General features: G+C 57.5%; 1 protein-coding gene across 4 annotated transcripts in view; it reads right to left on the bottom strand.

Moving 5' to 3' along the window:
- Positions 1-474: 474 nt before the first annotated feature.
- AJAP1 (adherens junctions associated protein 1) overlaps positions 475-10,588 on the bottom strand; it is a 49,267-nt gene continuing 39,153 nt past the window's right edge. For all 4 annotated transcript variants that reach the window (XM_049775349.1, XM_049775348.1, XM_049775350.1 and 1 more), the window contains exons 3-6: positions 7,708-7,795; positions 6,023-6,265; positions 5,025-5,155; positions 475-966 (exon numbers count right to left, since the gene is read on the bottom strand). In XM_049775349.1, the coding sequence (XP_049631306.1) occupies positions 5,083-5,155; positions 6,023-6,265; positions 7,708-7,795 (404 nt within the window). In that variant the 3' untranslated portion in view covers positions 475-966; positions 5,025-5,082. The remainder of the gene's footprint in view (positions 967-5,024; positions 5,156-6,022; positions 6,266-7,707; positions 7,796-10,588) is intronic.

The raw sequence follows: 10,588 nt of genomic DNA, 5'->3' as shown, positions 1-10,588 counted from the left end.
AGACACCGGGGCGTGGTGCAGTGGCTCCTCCAAACGAGGAAACGGAAAATGAGCGTCATGTGTGCGCGTGTGTGTGCATGTCTGTGTCTATTTATAGGTCTGCAGAGAGGACTTGGCCTCTGCTCCAGCCAGGAGCACAACACACCAGCACCCCCTCCCCGTTGGGGGACCCCTGCTAGGCTGCAAGCCTGTGTGGCCTAAGGGGCTTGGGCAGCTCCAGGTGGTCCCTCCCAGGGGGGCATGGTAGCAGGAGGCAGGTGCCCCCACCCCCAAGCAAGCAAACACTCACTTGCAGAACCGTCATCCGTTCGATGTTCATATGTGTGGGTTGAAGGAGGAAACCCAGTAGATTCTGTCCGAACTAAGCATGTTAAAGAAATCACACGTGTATGCGTGTTGGTGTGTGTTGTTTGTTTGTTTTTTTAAAAAGGAATGTGGAAGATCTCCAAAAGTTGCTACCGTACAAAAAAAGTGTGTGTGTGTGTTTATATTTATATATTTATATATGTATAGTAACCAGAAATAGCTCCTCTCTCTCTCCCTCTCTCTGTCTCTCTCCGTCTCTCTCGGTGGAGCGCCGCGCCCCATCTGCCGGGCGACCTCCTCTCCCCGTTGGCTCCGGCGCCCCCGTCTTTTGGGGTCAGTACATGGCACATAATGGTATTATTGGCACAGGTTCGAGTGGCGGGACGAAGCCGGGTCCGTGCGTCTCGACGGCCCTTCGCCTCGCCTGTCTGTCTGTCTGTCTGTCTGTCCGTCCGTCCCTCTGTCTCCTTCCCCGGCATCTCCAGCTGCTTCCTCGTTGTTCCTTCGGAGCCGAGGCGGGGAGAAGGCGGCGCCCAGAGGCGTGAGTCGGTGCGGGAACTAGATTTGGCTGAAGGCGCCACCCCGTTCTCTTGGCTATAGCTGAGTTTTAGGTTTTGTGTTTATTGGAGTTTGTATTTTTACAGGTTCGCCAACAGAATCCTGGGGATAGAGAAAAGAAGAAAATGAGGGGGACAGATGGACAAAGGCCAGGTGGGTGGGGGCCCCTTGGTCCAAACACAAACATTAAAAGGGGAGGCTGGACAAGGCACTGGGCTCGGCCAGGAACCTCAAGATAGAGTGAGAATGTTAGAGCCAGGAGTGAGACCCCAGGAAGTGTGCCCAGAGTGCTGTGAACCCCCTGTGGATCCACTCTGGGCTTGTATGTCACTTCCGGGCCACCCTAAGGCACTGACCTCCGTGTCCTCCAGTGGGTGTTTCTCAGAGTACTGAAGCCCCAAGTTTCTCTACCCCAGTGACAAGTACCGGAGTTTGGTGGAAACTTCTGTGCAAGGCAGGACCCCAGAACCCCAGGACTAACTCTCTCACTGTGGGGGACTCCGGGGTGGGAGGGATGGCATCCTGGCTGCCACGGGGATCTCAAAACCCCTGACCTGGCTGGTTCTTGCCTCTCACACCTGCTGCGGGTCCTGCCCTGAGCCTTTTGTGCTATGTCCACCCCTGGGCACTCCCCCAGCACAGGCTCTCATTCCTGTGCTCCTGAGCCCTCTGTGTTGAGGGGGCAGAGCCCCACAGCTCCATCTGGTGCCCCCAGCCCAACTCTCCTGCTGCAAGATAAACCGAGGGCCATTCTGGGGGGGGGTCTCTACTCTCTTCCATTTGACTTCGTTGTGTTTTGGGTTGCCCCCACCCAATAGTACTCAGAGATTACTCCTGGCTCTGCACTCAGGAATCACTCTTGGCAGGCTCTGGTCACATGGAGTTGTCTGGGATTGAACCTGAGTCAGTGTGTGCAAGGCGAGTGCCCTACCCACTGTGCTCTCTCTCTCTCTCTCCTCTCCTCTCCTCTCCTCTCCTCTCCTCTCCTCTCCTCTCCTCTCCTCTCCTCTCCTCTCCTCTCCTCTCCTCTCCTCTCCTCTCCTCTCCTCTTCTCTCTCTCTCTCTCTCTCTCTCTCTCTCTCTCTCTCTCTCTCTCTCTCTCTCTCTCTCTCTCTCTCTCTCTCTCTCTCTCTCTCTCTCTCTCTCTCTCTCTCTCTCTCTCTCTCTCTCTCTCTCTCTCTCTCTCTCTCTCTCTCTCTCTCTCTCTCTCTCTCTCTCTCTCTCTCTCTCTCTCTCTCTCGCCCTGCTCTACCTGACTCTGAAGCTGAGAATGTTTCACTCTAGCAGAGGCTCATGCAGGCCAGGGAATCGGTGATGCTCGGGGCGGAACTTTGGGGAACTCTGGGCGTACTAGAGGCTCTGGGGGGGACAGGGGAGTTGCCAGAGATGGGGGGTTGGTTGCTTGGTATCCCCAAGGCTTCCAGTGAAGATATGGGGCCAGGCCACGCTGCACCCTTTTACCACAGTCTTTTTTTTTTTTTTTTTTGGTTTTTGGGCCACACCCGGTGTTGCTCAGGGGTTACTCCTGGTTGTCTGCTCAGAAATAGCTCCTGGCAGGCACGGGGGACCATATGGGACACCGGGATTCGAACCAACCACCTTTGGTCCTGGATCGCCTGCTTGCAAGGCAAATGCCGTTGTGCTATCTCTCCAGGCCCTACCACAGTCTTAACAAATAAGAAAATATTGATTTAAAAATGCCAGGGATGTGAGAAGTTGAACAGGGCCTTTTAGGGACCCAAGAAAGACAGAGAGGAACACATGGGGGGGCAGGGAAAGGAGAAGATTTAGGGAGCACAGGCATGGGAGCACCAAAGAGCATGAAAGGGTGGAGCCCTCCTTCCCTGGCCTGGGAGAGCTAAGAGCACCCCACGGGGTCCTGCAAACTTGAAGTTTCGGGGTCTGGGGTAATGTGACTCACTCAGAGAGAAAGATGGTGCTCCGAGCAGATGGGAGGGAGCACGGAGTGGCAGGTGCTGAGCAAACGAACTAAACCAGAGACAACAGAGCCTCTGGACAGGACTGGGCTTCTCCTCCATTCTCATCCTCATCCTCACCATCATCATCACCACCCCTGCTCTGTCCTCTGTGTTTTTAAAAACAGCAACACACTTTCTTTCAAGACTCAGGAGCTTTATGGAATGCCTCACGTCCTCTAAGGACAGACTGGAAATGAGCTCCAGTCCAAGGGCAGCTGCCATATCAACCATTCCTGGACACAGAGAACCCACTGAGTGGGGGATGCCGCAGCAGGTTGGGGTGTCTTCAGGAGGGAAGCAAAATGGTGGCTGCCTGCCCATACTGGGTTGCGGGTCCACTGTCCAAGCACACAGTCCACAATTGGGTGTGTAGGTAAAATGCAGCTGGAGAGGGCTGGAGAGATTGCCCAGTGGGTAGTGCAAGGCCTTCTGCATGACAAGGCTGGAGCTGGTTCCAGCTGATCTGACTGTCCTCCAGCGTGTCTCTTAGTAGTGCTGTGCCTCAGTTTCCCCCTTTCTGCACATCAGGTTGGACTGTTGAGGATTCTGGTGCACTCTTTCTTGGATGTTCTATGAGGGAGCAGTCCCTGAGGGGAGTCCCAGGTCTCAAAGGGAGGTAGTAGAGGGGCTGGTGGGGGGGGGGGGGGACAACTGGTACCTCTCATCCTAGGAGCTGATGGAAGTGTTTGTGTTTGAGGGGGGGTTGGGCCACACCCAGAAGTGCTCAGGGGTTGCTCCTGGTAGGCTCAGGGGGACCTTATGGAATGCTGGGGATTGAACCCAGGTCAGCCGCATGCAAGGCAAACACCTTTCCTCTGTGCTATCACTTCAGGCCCAGCACTCATGCATTTAAGAAAAACTAACGAACACAGGGCAGGCCTGGCTTGGTCCTGTGGGACTCTCCATGGGGGTACACTGTGGACACACATGAGCTTGAAGCTGCCCCGTTGCCAAAAATCTAAGGGGACTCTGAGGGACCCTTCCTGGGCCAGGCACAGCGACCCATGCGTGCCCTCTGTAGTCAGCTGGGCTCCCAGATGGTGCCTGAGTGCCTCCCAGTTCCAGCAAAGGCCTTTCCCAGCCCCTTGTGCTCCCCCACAGCCTGTTGAACTCAACTTCAGGGGGGTCATTATGGCCGCGACAGGCAGCAAGGGCTGAGGACAGACTGAAAGTCAACACTGGTCAGGCTGGGAAGAAAAAAGTGACCTGCTCCTCTTCACCACAGGCTCCTACCATGGAAGGTTGTGCCCCAGGATCCCTGCATTCCCACCATAGCCCTGCACCCTCTCAGTGGCCCATTTTTGTCCAGAAAGGGAAGAAGAAAGAAAGATCTTGACTGATGCCCACATCTCTTGGGAGTGGGGCCCTGAGGAGATAGTACTGGTTGAGCCCCTTTGGCCAGGGTTCTCTGGGGCAGGGGGGCAAAGAGGTTCTCGAGGGAGAAAGGAGACATGGCCCCTCAGAGGTGTCCCAGAGAAAATGGTGCCAGCTTGGTGCCCTGGATGAGCTCGGGCTGGGCACACATGTGTGGTCCTGGGCACTTTCTGTCCCCCTACAGCCTGGACACAACTGAGACCACCAGAGAGAGTGAGACAGCAAGAGGCCAGTTCACAGGGCACTGAGAGAGCAAGTGCTCCTGCCCAGGGGAACGAATGTCCCCACAAAGGGGAGTGAGTGCTCCCACCAAGCAGAATGAGTGCTCCTGTCCAGCGGTGCATGCACAGCCCTGCTTGTCCACCTCAGTTCCTCCGGGTCAGCCCCGGCCCCACCTGTGGCTTCTCTGTCGTCCACATCTGTGGCTCATGGGATGGTTCAAAGCTGCATTTTAGTTCTGTTGCATCCAGGCAGGACGGAGGTGCTTGAGAGCTGGACACATGGCTCCTTCAGGAACCTTCTCTGCCTCAGTCCTGGCACCCCACCACCTGCTTCCTGATTTTCTTCCTTTTTTTCTTTATTTTGAGGCCACACCACAAAGTGCCCAAGGCTTGCTTCCTGCTCTGTGCTCAGAGATAGCCCTACAGGGATGATGGAACCCGGGCAGGCCATGCACAAGGCAAGTCCCCACCCACCTGCTGTGCTGTTACTTCTGGGGCTGGAGAGTTGGGGTGCCTCATCCCCTCTGCTGTGCCCCCCATCTTGTTCAGTCACTCCAGGAAGGACAGGCAGGGAGGGGGTACATACCATAAAGAGGGCGCATGGCTTCTGCCCAGCGCCCAGGGGGTTAAAAAGACGCTGCCGGTCAGCAGGAGATCTCGAACCACTTCTCAGACACGAAGGCCACGGGGATCAGGTGCCGGTCAGAGGAGGGCGGCCTGCAGATGCAGGAGGGGTGTGGCTGTGGTGTGGGGTGGACGGCAGGACCCACCTGGGGAACCCTGGGGCCATCCTGCAAGCAGTGGGATCCTAAGAGGGCTGGGACGAGGCAGGCAGTCCTTCCTTCCTGGCCCACCAGAGCTGGAATGACATCTCGCATGGGGGAGCGCCAGGAGCCTCCCACAGAGGTGCTGGGGGTTTTGTTTTCTTTGGGGGTCACACCTGGAGTTACTCAGGGGTTACTCCTGGCTCTGTGCTCAGGAATCCCTCCTGGGAGTGCTTAGGGAGCATATGAGGTGCCAGGGATCGAACCCAGGTCAGAGAGTGCAAGGCAAGCGCCCTCAGTCTTGTGCTATCTCTCTAGCCTCTTTATAGAGGCCCTGAGACGGTCTCTGCGGCAACTTCCAAACTCTGCTGTCGAGGGGGGCCCAGGAGGATGGAGGGGGTGCTCCCAAGAGTCTGACTGCTTCCTCTCCAGAGAAGGGGTGTGCCCTGGACTGACCACGCCCATGTGAGGGACCAGAGCCAGAGTTGAGGGACCAGGAGAGGAGCCAACTCAGCCATCGCTCAGCCCCACTTGGGGCTCCAGTGCAGGAGTCCAGGGCGGAGTGCAGAAGTGGCACAAACCTTCCTACAAACCCCCCTTGGTGTTCAGGGCCTGGGGCCCCTTCCCTGCTGCCTCTAATGCAGAAGTAGAACCAGGGAGATCAAAGGAGTTTGGGGGGCATGTGCAAAAGTCACACGAATCTTCCTACAAACCCTCCTTGGTGCCCGGGGCCTGGGGTCCCCTCGATGCTGCCTCTAATGCAGAAGTAGAGCCGGGGGAGACTTCGGGAGTTTGGGGGGCCGTGGGGGCGCCCGCTCACCGGTTCCCATTAAAGGTGGATTTGTACTCGGCGGTGGAGTGCAGCGTGTCGTCGGCGTAGACGGGCACGGAGGCTCGCACACACTCGTGGGAGCACTGCAGCGTCTCGTTGTAGGCGGTGAACACGTCCAGGGTGCTGGGCACGCGCGCGGGGGCGAAGTCCGTCAGGTTCTGGCAACTCTCCTCCTGCTGCTGCAGCTTCCGCTGCCGGCTGCTGCGCCGGGCACTCCCGCTCTGGGCACAGCTGTGGGGAGAGGGGCACTGGGTGGGGCCGCCGGATGGGGCACAAGGAAGGGGACCTCCTGGGCTGGAGCTCTGGACGGTGAGGTGTCCTATGGGGTGCTGGGAAGGGGACGCGCTGGGTGGGGACACACTGAGTGTGGGGTGCTGGGTGGGGGTGCTGTGAAAGAGGTGTGCTGGGTGGGTGTACTCTGATGAATGTGAGGTGCTGGGTGGAGGTATTGGGTGGGCCTGCTGGGTGGGGTGCTGCGCAGGGAAGATGGGTGGAACTCTGGATAGGGGGTGCCCAGAGTGGGGGTGCGCTGGTCGGGGGCACAGGGAAAGGGAAGCACTGAATAAGGGTGCACTGGGTGTGGGATGCATTTAGGGGAAGGTATACACTGGGTGGGGAAAGTCTGGAGGCCACTCTAAGACCCCAACTTCAACTCCAGGCATGAACAGGCATTTCCTTCAGCAGATCAGCCACAATTAAGCAACCTATTTTTCTGGGGTGTCGCTATCCTTCTAATTTTAAATGTGGCCACTAGTGGTAAGGGAATCTTCAGAGGCGGGGGTCTGGTCAGGCAGATCAGGTAATGGCTGAGTCAGTTTCCCCAGGACAACCTTGTCTGGAATGCAGCCCAATGTGGGAGAGCCTGCGGACAGGCTGGGGGTCCGTCCTGACATTTTGGGGGTACTCATATCCTTCACCCGCAGGGAGAAAGGGGCTGTGCTTGTCCTGGGCTGTGCTGTGTGCCCAAAGAGACCAGCCCTTCTGCACTCCAAATCCTCAGAGGTGAAGCGAGCATGGAGGGGGGGGACCCTGTTCCGGCAGTCAGGACTGGAAAGACAGTCAGCGACTCTCTCTAGCATCCAGGAAGAATATGGAGGAGCCGAGGAGAGAGGCAGCCCTGGCCAGCTCCTGCCCACCTGCTTCCGGGCACCTCTGCACAGAGGGGGGCCCCACAAGCAGAAGGAAGAGGCTGAAAACAGAATAGCTGGCTATCTGGGAAGGACCCTCTGAGCTGGGGGTTCTGGGGATGCTTCCAATGACCACCCATAGCCAGTCCTGCCCAATCACACCCCAGATCTCAGGGCTGGCCCCTGTGGCCCAAGTGCTGACCTCCCATGACCTCAGTGTTAACCCCTGTGACCCCAGTGCAAACTTGTCCCATGAAACCAGTGCTGACCTTCACAAGACCCCAGCACTGACCCCTGAAGGTACCTAGACCCTGTCTGGAATGACATTGGGCTGACATCTGTCCATGCGGCTCTCTCACTCAGGCTTGTCCAGGGCTCTGGGCCCACAGGAGCCACTAAGGATGAGGGCAGAGAGGCCAGGAGGAAGAAGGGGTGCAGGTCAATCCTGACCGGGTCTCTGTCCCAGGAGAGGGAGGTGCTGCAGTTGGGGTTCCATTCCTCCTATCTCCCCCCAGGTCCCCCGCTCCCACTCCCCACCAGCCTTACCAGTTCTTTAAGACGAGGGTCGTGATGAGCGCAGCAATGACCATGATGAGGGACACGGTGATGGTGACGATCTGGTGCACGGCCAGGCCTGCAGGGGGAGGGGGACAGAGGGGAACAGGTGAGCCGAACAGGGACCCACACACAGATGCTGCCCCAGCTTGTGGCCCACAGGGACATGGGGCATGGGAACAGGAAGGGTCACTGGGACCAAGAGATCGGAGCAGTGCTGGGCTGGGACCATCTGCTTCCCGTCCCCTGGGTGTGTCCGGTCCATGTTCCCCAGGCCTGCCTCTGTCTGTAAACTCTGCCCTGTACTCTGGATTCTCAGCTGATGCTTCTCCTGGGAGGGGCTGGGACGACCCAAGACTCACAGGGGAAGGTCGGGGGGGGAGGGGGGTGGACAAAACTAGCACTCCAAACACCAGGGTGGCCCCTCCTGTCACAAGGGGTGGTCATTCTGGAGGTATCAGAGCAGAGCACCCCTAGTGGGAAGTTCACCACACACAGGGGACAAACGCATGAGGTCACTTTGCTCCTTGGTTCCACTCTCCTAGAACAGCCCATAAGAACCAAGCCTGCTCTGTCCATTGGGTCACAGGCTGCCAACTCAGCTGTGGGAAGGAGCTGGCTTGAGGACCAGTGCTGAGAGGGCACGGCCCACCATCCCATAGGAAGCTGGTCCTGGGCCATCCTCCACAGGGGGCACCCTCCACCAGCTCCCCACTCTCCCTGGGCCCCAGTCTGGATAGATGTTCATCCTCAGAAAAGATGGCTTGTGCTGGCTGAGTGAGTACTATGGGGCAATGGCCCACCCTCCTGCCCATCTCTGCCTGCCAGTCTGGAGTGTAACGAGATTACCCTGTGGGCAGAAGCACCCGAGGACCTGGAGAAACCCACATCTCCCAATGAGATCCACAGCCACCTCGGGACCAGGGGTTCTCTCAGGTACCAGAACTGTTGTGTTTTTGTGGGGTGGGGTCCAGGCAGCAGCTGGGGAACCTGGAGGGACCCTCGTCTCCCATCTCAGAAGAATAAAAGTAAGGCTGCGAGTTCAAGGGGCACAGCACCCCAATTCCAGCCAATCTCCCCAAGTCCAGCGCTCACCTGCTTCTGTCCCCCAGTTCCCAGGTCTGGGGGAACAAACTGTGTTCTAAAGATGAATGTCCTGGCAATAGGCATGCCCATGCCATGGTCCCCCATCCCACCTGCTGTCCTGACCCCTGCCAGAATCAGAGGTGACCCACCCCAGCACTCCGGGAGGCTCTGGAAGCTGAGTGCAGCCAGGAGACACTGCCCTGGGGACTTAGGCAGCCCCTGCCATTGCTCCAGGCTGGACTTCCATTTCCAGGCCGGGGACACTTTTTCCAGGGGCTCATGTGTCCCACCGGGATTAATCGGTGGAGTCAGAATCCACTGCTCCCTTGGCCTCATCCCTGCCCTGTGTCCTCCATGATCCAAACCATATCACATCCCTGCAGCAGAGAAATAGGGACACTGGAACAGGTTCCTGGATGTCAGTCCCCACAGCCAGGTCCCCTGAGATCCCCAATGAAAGGGACACTCACGCCTCCCAGGCTCCCCCCTTCACCTGCGCTGGAAGCTACGGTTGCCCCTTCCGAGAAGGCACATTCCCTTCCGGGCAGAAGCACCGCCCGAGGCACCAGGTCCCCGGGGATGCTGGAGCAGCACAGCCTGAGGGACCTGCCCGGAGCCTTCCTCGGCCCTGCAGGGCAGCTCGGCTTGAGGTAGCTTGAGGAGAGAGAAGCTGGACAGAAGGCGAAGACAACAGCTTCTCTGCAGAGCGGCCCGGAACCCTCTGGACATCGCCACCATCACAGGTGGCCCCAGCGGTGCTCCTGGGCATGGGACTAAGGAAGGAGGCCCTGAGACAGTGATTGCCCAAAACTGGGTTCCTGGGCTGCAGCCCAAGTGACATTGTTATGTGCGTGGACACTGTTACAGGCGGTGTGGACATTGCTTATGTGTGGATACCGTTACAGGCGGTGTGGACATTGTTATGTGTGGATACCGTTACAGGCGGTGTGGACATTGTTATGTGTGGATACCGTTACAGGCGGTGTGGACATTGTTATGTGGGTGGATACCGTCACAGGAAATGTGGCCATTGTTATGCTCCTGGATACCAACCACTACACTCGGCTGTTTATAGAGCAGTGAATTGTTTCCATTCCATCCTGGAGAGCGGGGGCTGGACTGAGCAGCTGGGAGCCCCGCGGGGAGCAGCCTGCACTTGCGGACGCCTGAAATTCGTCCTTGTGTCTATGCTCACGTGTGTGTCTGAGTACGCACCTATGGACACGCATATGGTAACGCGTCTACTGTGTGTGCACATGGCTACATGTGTGTGCCTACCCCAAGTTTGTGCACATGTGCCTATGTTTCTATGTTCTACTGTGTGGTGTTGTATGCACTTGTGTATGGTATGACTGTCGTGTAACCATATTTTTGGAGCAAGTAGGCATGCATGTTAACTGAGGTATGTATTTGTACACATACAACTTAATCCTCATTCAGGGACTCTGCCCTGCCAGACAAGCGCCTTCCTGGGGGGCCTTGCCCCACACTGGGCATCACAGTATCTGGTGGGTTCCATCACTGTTCTGTTGAGTGATTCATTGATCTTGGGCAGACCAGTGAAGCTCCAGCCTGTGTGTCTGCTAGAGTTAGGAGAGTCCATCCCCGGTTACAGTGTCACATACAGAGGTCCCAGCCCCAGCCTCACAGTGTCACATGTCACGGTCTTGTCCCTGGTCACAGTGTCACACATGGAGGCCCCAGAGTACCCACCTCTAATATTTGTAGCACCCATGGGAGTCTACCAATGCCCAATAGCCACTTCCCTTGGGCTGGCTGATCCCCT

Source organism: Suncus etruscus, chromosome 6, assembly GCF_024139225.1.
Source record: "Suncus etruscus isolate mSunEtr1 chromosome 6, mSunEtr1.pri.cur, whole genome shotgun sequence".
Lineage (NCBI taxonomy): Eukaryota > Metazoa > Chordata > Mammalia > Eulipotyphla > Soricidae > Suncus > Suncus etruscus.
This window is presented reverse-complemented; position numbering and strand designations above follow the sequence as displayed.